General features: G+C 42.6%; 1 protein-coding gene across 1 annotated transcript in view; it reads right to left on the bottom strand.

Moving 5' to 3' along the window:
* ACSM1 (acyl-CoA synthetase medium chain family member 1) overlaps positions 1–8046 on the bottom strand; it is a 46874-nt gene extending 38828 nt beyond the window's left edge. The window contains exons 1-2 of the mRNA XM_004373308.1: positions 7855–8046; positions 3421–3631 (exon numbers count right to left, since the gene is read on the bottom strand). Coding sequence (XP_004373365.1) covers positions 3421–3631; positions 7855–8046 — 403 coding nt within the window. The remainder of the gene's footprint in view (positions 1–3420; positions 3632–7854) is intronic.
* Positions 8047–8269: the final 223 nt, after the last annotated feature.

Raw genomic sequence — 8269 nt, 5'->3', positions numbered from 1 at the left:
AGTGTGGGTGAAGAAGGGTAGGGAGTGGGAAAGCGTATATCACAAATTACCGGAGCTCTGCAGCCCCTCAGGAAGAAGCAAAGATGGCGCACGGAGCAAGGTATATAAGCGAAAGGAGGGGGAGGTGGTGAGAGGTAAGGAAGAAATCAAAAGAAGCAGAAAAAAGCAACACCAGCAGCCAACAAATGGCACTCAAAGAGCTGGCCCGTTCAGGTGTGTGTGGAATCGAAGCAGCTGGTGATTCCCAGTCAAGAGATTGTGGCTGCGGGAAGCAGAGGAGGCCGAGTTGGGGTGAAGAAGGTTGGGGGGTGGGAAAGCATATATTGCAAATTACTGGTTGTTTTGTCTCCTGCTGGATGCTCCATGTGGCTGCTTTCTTGTACCCCCTGTTTGCTGGTCCCAGATACAAGTCCAAGATGGCGGAGCCACGCTGCATTAGCTGATAGGGAACCTCTGCATGGATCTCTCCTCTCTCTCCGTTCTCTGTCAGTTTTCTCACTCCATTTGGTGCTTGGCTGAGTTCTTTATCTCTTCATTTGATGATTTAGGGTTTCAGGATTGTTGTATTCTCTGTTTGGCTTAGTTTTTCGGATCTTTGCTGTGGAGGGACGGCATGATGCTTCTGCCTAGAGCGCCATTTTGCTGGAACTGCTTCATAGGGTTTTTAATGGCTGTTTTTTTGGAAGTGGATCATCAGGCCTTTCTTCTCGGGAGCCTCTGGGTGAACTCGAACCTCCAACCTTTCTATTAACAGTTGAACTCATTAACCATTTATACTTCCCAGGGACTCCAGGTAATTTAAACGGAGAGGGAAAACTTTTCTTTACAAAAGAATGCTAACTAGTAAGTATAGAGGGAATGATCAAAATAGAAAATCACCATTTAAAACCACCGTAGTAATATTCAGTTCAGTCAAGAATCATCAATGGCTAAACCATTGGATGAAAGACTGTTGGTAAACAGGATATTTACACATTCTCATAAGAATTACACCACAGATTACTTATTAATTACAAAGGGGGAAAAGGTGCCTTTACAAAGGAGAAATCTGGTGGACACCAGCTTGCTCAGGTGATCAAACAATGTCACTGATGATGGGACAAACTGACTTTATATACTCTCTGATGTGATGCGGTAAGAAAGACACAACACCTTCCTTGTAGTACTCCTGCCAAAAATGTTCATACTCAAAACATTTCAAAAACCTGAATATAATCATGAGAAAAGAGGCAGAAATACAAATTTTGAGGGACATTCTGCAAAACAATTAGTACTCTTCAAAACTGTTGAGTAAGAGCAGGTAACCTGAGGCACTTGACTAAAGTAAAATGGCTTCTTCAGAGTTTGGGGCCCTAGTCCATCTTTTTTCAAATATATATATATATAAAATATGATTATATATATAATTGTACTTTAGATGAAGGCTTACAGAGCAAATTAGTTTCTCACTAAAGAATTAATACACATATTGTTTTGTGACATTGATTACCAACCCCATGACATGTCAACAGTCTCCCCTTCTTGAACTTGGGTTCCCCATTACCAGCTTTCCTGTCCCCTCCGGCCTTCTCATCTTTGCCCCTGGTCTGGTGTGCCCCTTTAGTCTCATTTTGTTTTATGGGCTTGTCTAATCTTTGACTGAAGGGTGAACCTCAGGGGTGACTTCAATACTGAGTTCAATGGGTGTCCAGGGGCCATACTCTCAGGGTTTCTCCAGTCTCTGTCAGACCAGTAAGTCTGGTCTTTTTTTGTAAGTTAGAATTTTGTTCTACATTTATCTCCAGCTCTGCCCTGGACCCTCTATTGTGATCCCTGTCAGAGCAGTCAGTGGTGGTGGGGCCCTACTCCATCTTGCCTTTCTTTATAAAATTGTTTCACAGGAACTATCAAGACCCTTCCTGAAACAATGTCTCAGGAAGAAGACCTTGATGCTGACTCTCATCTAGGTCTCTTAGGCAACTGCTGACAAGAAAATTTCACTTGAGCAAGCTGTTTCTAAGAGAGAAATATCCTGTAACCTCTCCCCACCAATCCCACTTCCAGTAACCTGCCTTGCATTAATCTAAGTTTGTAATGTGCAATCAAAATAGTACAGCTGAAGTCCTTTGTTATCACCCTTTTAAGAGGTCTCCGCAGCTTCTCTATTTTGGAAGCGTTTGTTCTCTCTGTAAAATTAGATGTTTTCCCCAGTCCAAACTGTTAACAAACTTACAGTATATCTCCTTGCTTTACTTTAGCAGAGTAAGCGTTTATTACTCTTAGACAATGTCATTGTTATGCAGAAAAAGCTGGGGAGACTAAGGAGACTTGTCAACCAAATGCCATGCATGATCCCAGATTGGATTTTGGGTTTAAAGACAAAAAAATAGCTATAAAGGGCATTATTGGGGTAATTGAGGAATTGTGGCTATGGACATATATCATATATCTGTACTGTATCAGTGCTAGACTTTTTGTGTGATGACTTCATTGTGGTTATGTGAAGGGAATATCTTTGCTTAGTAGATGCATGCTCCAGTGTTTATGGGTGAGCTGTCACAATGTCTATAATCTGATTCTCAAAAGACTCAGAGAGAAAGGGGGGGAGGGCAGAGAGGGAGCGGGAGAGAGAGGGAGATGGGGAGAGATGGAGAGGGACCGAGAGAAAATGAGAGAGGGCGAGACAGAAAACGAGAGAGGGAGAGGGAGAGAGTGAGAGAGAGAGAGGAAGATAGAGGGGAAGAGAGAGAGGGAGAAGGAGGGAGGTAGAGAAAGAGCAAGGAGGGGGGAGAGGGGGGAGAGATCGAGAGGGAGGGAGAGAGGGAGAAGGAGAGAGGGAGAGGGAGAGAGTGAGCGAGGAGGGGGCAGAGAGAGGGGGGAGAGATAAACAGGGAGAGAGAGAGGGAAAGATTGTGGCAAAATGTTAAAAATTGATGAATATTAAAAAAGAAAGTAAAAATGTCTGAGAGTGTGCACAAGAAGGATGTAAGAGCGAGAGAGTGAATGTATGAGGTTGTGTTTGAGAGTGTGTGAGTGTGAGGAAGAGAGTGAGTGAGAAAGAGTAAGAGAATTTGTGAGGCCATATGAAAAAGAGAAAGACTGTGGTAAAGAAGGAGCCCTAGTGGTGCAGTGGTTAAGAGCTTGGCTGCTAACCAAAAGTTCAGCAGTTTGAATCCACCAGCCGCTCCTTGGAAACCCTATGGGGAAGTTCTACTCTGTCCTATAAGGTTGCTATGAGTTGGAATCGACTTGACAGCAAAAGGCTTTGAAGTTTTCTGTTGGCGATGAAGAAAGAGGTAGGTAAGAGAAAGTGTTTTCTCCCCAATTGCACTGTTAATTCCCAGAGGCAGGGAGGCTTGTTCTGTAGTCCCAGAATGAGGAGCCAGGGTGAGAACTCTAGGCCAGGTCTGAGGTCCACTGGGGTCCTCTTGAGGCACTTACCTGTTCGGATGCAGCCTACAGTCACCAGCCACCACTCAGGCACTCGAGGCAGAATCAAGGCCACACGGTCTCCCTGCTGCAGCCCACAGGTCTGCAAGAAGACGTTGGCTACCTGGCGGGTCAGGTCTGTCATCTCTGTGAAGCTCCACTTCACTTCATCCCCTTTGCCATTCACCCACCACAGGGCTGGGTTCGGACCTCTCTTGCCCTCCTGGTGAAGATCATACACAGTGTGTTACTTCCTCCTTCTAGGGAAAAGGGCACTTATTTTGCCAGTCTCCTACTATAGTCACATTCCAGTGTGGGTGTAGCTTAAGGGCTACTTACAGAGCCAAGAAAAGTTGAGGGTGGGATGGGATTCAGTCAATGCCTGGCCTACTGTAGCTGCCCCGCCTCCAGCTCCATAAGACCATTAGTAACCTTCATATCACCTATTGAAGATTTGCAACTCCATTCTCCAAAGTGTCTGTTGTAGTCCCATATGGATAGTAGGAACCTCTCTGTGACTCAGTTTTCTCATGTATGAAATGGGGACAGTAACACTACCCATAGGACAGTAAAGTTTAAATGAGTTAATTAAATGAGTAAAGTGCTTATAACACTGCCTGGCATATAGTAGGTCCTGAGGAAATATTATTATTATTATTGCAATAAAATAAAAAGAGAATAACTTAATTTCTCAACTATAGGGAATCATTTTTAAAAATTAAGATACTTCTATATGATAAAATATGATAAAACCAATAAAAATTTTCACAATTTTTTTTGCAATAAGAAATGTTCACAACATAAATTAGGTTAAAAAAGAATAATCGTATTTATACAATAACCTAAATTTATATAGTAATATTATTTGTTCAATAGATATTTACTAAGGTCTCATTATGCATTAGGCACTGTTCTTAGGCCACAAGAACACATTAGTAAACAAGACAGACATATATACACATACCAAAGTATGACCTTGAGTATATCCCACCTGAATTTAGAGACTATCTCAAGAATAGATTTGACGCGTTGAACACTAATGACGGAAGACCAGACGGTTTGTGGAATGACATTAAGGACATCATACATGAAGAAAGCAAGAGGTCATTAAAAAGACAGGAAAGAAAGAAAAGACCAAAATGGATGTCAGAAGAGACTCTGAAACTTGCTCTTGAACTTCGAGTAGCTCAAGCAAATGGAAGAAATGATGAAGTAAAAGAGCTGAACAGAAGATTTCAAAGGGTGGCTCGAGAAGACAGAGCAAAGTATTATAATGATATATGCAAAAGCCTGGAGTTAGAAAACCAAAAGGGAAGAACATGCTCGGCATTTCTCAAGCTGAAAGAAGTGAAGAAGAAATTCAAGCCTCGAGTTGCAATATTGAAGGATTCTACAGGGAAAATATTGAAGACGCAGGAAGTATCAAAAGAAGACGGAAGGAATACACAGAGTCACTGTATCAAAAAGAATCGGTTGACATTCAGCCATTTCAGGAGGCAGCATATGATCAGGAGCCAGTGGTACTGAAGGAAGAGGTTTAAGCTACACTGAAGGCATTGGTGAAAAACAAGGCTTCAGGAATTGACTGAATATCAATTGAGATGTTTCAACAAATGAATGCAGCGATGAAGGCACTCACTCATCTATGCCAAGAAAACTGGAAGACAGCTACCTGGCCAATTGACTGGAAGAGATCCATATTTATGCCTATTCCAAAGAAAGGTGATCCCACCGAATGAGGAAATTCCAGAACACTTAATTGTGGTCATGGGGAACCTGTACATAGATCAAGAGGCAGTTGTTCGAACAGAACAAGGGGATACTGCGTGGTTTAAAGTCAGAAAAGGTGTGTGTCAGGGTTGTATCCTTCCACCATACCTATTCAGTCTGTATGCTAAGCAAATAATCTGAGAAGCTGGACTATATGAAGAAAACCGTGGCGTCAGGATTGGAGGAAGTCTTATTAACAACCTGCGATATGCAGATGACACAACCTTGCTTGCTGAAAGTGAAGAGGACTTGAAGTACTCACTGATGAAGATCAAAGACCACAGCCTTCAGTATGGATTACATCTCAACATGAAGAAAACAAAAATCCTCACACCAGGACCAATAAGCAACATCATGATTCAATGGAGAAAAGATTGAAGTTGTCAAGGATTTCATTTTACTTGTATCCACAATCAATACTCATGGAAGCAGCAGTCAAGAAATCAAAAGATGCATTGCATTTGGGCAAATCTGCTGCAAAAGACCTCTTTAAAGTGTTAAAAAGCAAAGCTGTCACCTTGAAGACTAAGGTGCGCCTGACCCAAGCCATGGTGTTTTCAATCACCTCCTGTGCATGTGAAATCTGGACAATGAATAAGGAAGCCCGAAGAATAATTGATGCCTTCGAATTATGGTGTTGGCAAAGAATATTGAATATACCATGGACTGCCAAAAGAAGGAGCAAATCTGTCTTGGAAGAAATACAGTGAGAATGTTCCTTAGAAGCAGGGATGGCAAGACTACGTCTCACATACGTTGGACATGTTATCAGGAGAGATCAGTGCCTGGAGAAGGACATCATGCTTGGTAAAGTAGATCAGTAAAAAAGAGGAAGACTCTCAGTGAGATGGATTGACACAGTGGCTACACCAATGGGCTCAAGCAGAAGAAAATGTGAGGATGGCGCAGGACTGGGCAGTGTTTCGTTCTGTTGTACATAGGGTCACTATGAGTCGGAACCGACTCAATAGCCCCTAACAACAACAACAATAGTGTTCTAAAAAATTACGATCAATTTTCATTTTCTTGTTTAAATCAGTTTTCTCGTTTTCCCAAAGTTTTCTAAAATGAGCATGTTTTCTTTAAAGCACTTTTTTTTAAAAAAACTTCCCAAAGCAAAGTATGTTCAGACTAAAATTTCAGGCAATGAAGAAGCTTGTGAAGTAAGCAGAGAAATATAGTTCACATTCCTCGTTGCGTTTTCGGTCTCCAAAGGTTAACACTGACAATTTTTTGGTGTGTATTCATCAAGAAAAATTTTTTCCAAGTATGTACAATCATGATCCTACCACGTTTGCCTTAGATGGTAGGAACAAAATAGTGTATCTTATTTAAGATATATATATATATATATATATATATATATATATATATATACACGTGCGTGTTTGTATATGTGGGGTGGTGCAAATGGTTAATGCACTCAGCTGCTAACCAAAAGGTTAAAGGTTTGAGCCCACCCAGAGGCTCCTCAGAAGAAAGGCCTGATGATCTACTTTCAAAAAATCGGTCATTGATAACCTATGGAGCATAGTTCTACTCTGACACACACGGGGTCACCATGAGTTGGAATTTACTTGATGGCAGATAAACAACAACAACGATGATTATTACCACAAAATGAGTATATGCTCTGGAGGCAGACAGCCTGGCTTCAGATCTCAAGTTTACTATTCACTACGTGATAGGAGCCCAGGTGGTGCAGTTGTTCAGTGCTTGGCTGCTAACGGAAAGTTCAGCTGTTGAAACCCACCAGCCACTCTGTGGAAGAAATATGTGGCAGTCTGCTTCCGTAAAGATTCATAGCCTTGGAAACCCGATGGGGCAGTTCCGCTCTGTCTTATAGGGTCACTATGAGTCAGAATCGACTTGATGGCAGTAGGTTTGGTTTTGGGGGGGTTCTCTGACTCCGTCTCAGGTGAATTATCTCCTCTGTACAAGCATAGTGTTGGGCCAGTTTTCACGCTGTGGACGTTAGCAACTGGGGTTTAGTAGCTGGAAACACCACCCAATATCTACCCCAGTCCTAGTGTCACCACTGCTTCTCTCTTGGTCTGCCTCTTGGGAAAATATAAACTAATCACTTGAACTTTTCTGCAGAGACACGGAAACCTCTGGAGGCCACAAGAACCAGTTTCTCGGGATATACCCTAAAGCCACACTCAAGTAGGTAATAGATAGGGAGGACTCCAGTCAGACCTACCACCCTCACAGAAAAATGGATGACATGACTTAGGCAAACATGTCAAATGCTGATGTACACATTCACCTTCTCCTTCTGGGTATGTCCTGACACCAAGCCCAAGTTCCTGTTAGACTCAAAGTACCATTAGTTGAAAGTGAGACTAATGGTACTAACATGAATTAGAACTTTGTACTTGCTAACAGTTTTGGAGCATCCTCTGTGTACCAGATACTTTCACCTATATCTTGTTCATTATATGAGACTACATAAGAACTCTATATCATCCTGTTTCACAGATGAAGGCACTGAGGCTCAGAGAGTTGAACAAGTGACCAGGCTGGGAATTGAATCCCAAAGCATAAGCTTCTTCCATGACACTGGTAAACTGAGGCAGAAGCTGTTCTTGGATTAGTTCTCCTCTGCCTAGTAGGAAGAAGATAAGACCAGTGAGACCACTGGTGTTCCTTACCCCACAAAGGATGGCCCCTCACCTTCTCCATTTGAGTCCAGTAGTCCAGCACATCGTTTGCAAAGTTAAATTCCTCAGGAGTATCGTGATCATCCCATTTTGGGGCTCCAGGTCCTGATAAAGACCGGCAACGCAGGTGCCAAGGGGCACGCTGGAAACTGTGGCAGGATTTGTGGATGGCCCAGACAACCCGAAACCTCATCAGCCACTGCATTGTGGGGCAGTCCTCAGGAAGCAGGAACAGAATTCTCAGGTCACCACCTGCCTTGGGAAGAGATGGCTAAAGGTTGGTCATGCAGCAGGAATTAGCTCCACAAAATGAGTGCATGCTCCTGGTTAATTGCCAGAGTTATGTTTGCTTCAGCACCAGAGTTTGGAAGACACAACCTATTGATTTAGGTGGGAATGGTGGTGCAAATGGTTAATGTGCTCGGCTG

This window comes from Trichechus manatus, unplaced genomic scaffold, assembly GCF_000243295.1.
Source record: "Trichechus manatus latirostris isolate Lorelei unplaced genomic scaffold, TriManLat1.0 scaffold00024, whole genome shotgun sequence".
In the NCBI taxonomy this organism is placed as follows: Eukaryota; Metazoa; Chordata; class Mammalia; order Sirenia; family Trichechidae; genus Trichechus; species Trichechus manatus.
Note: the sequence above shows the minus strand (reverse complement) of the source record. Positions and strands in the feature narration are given on the sequence as shown.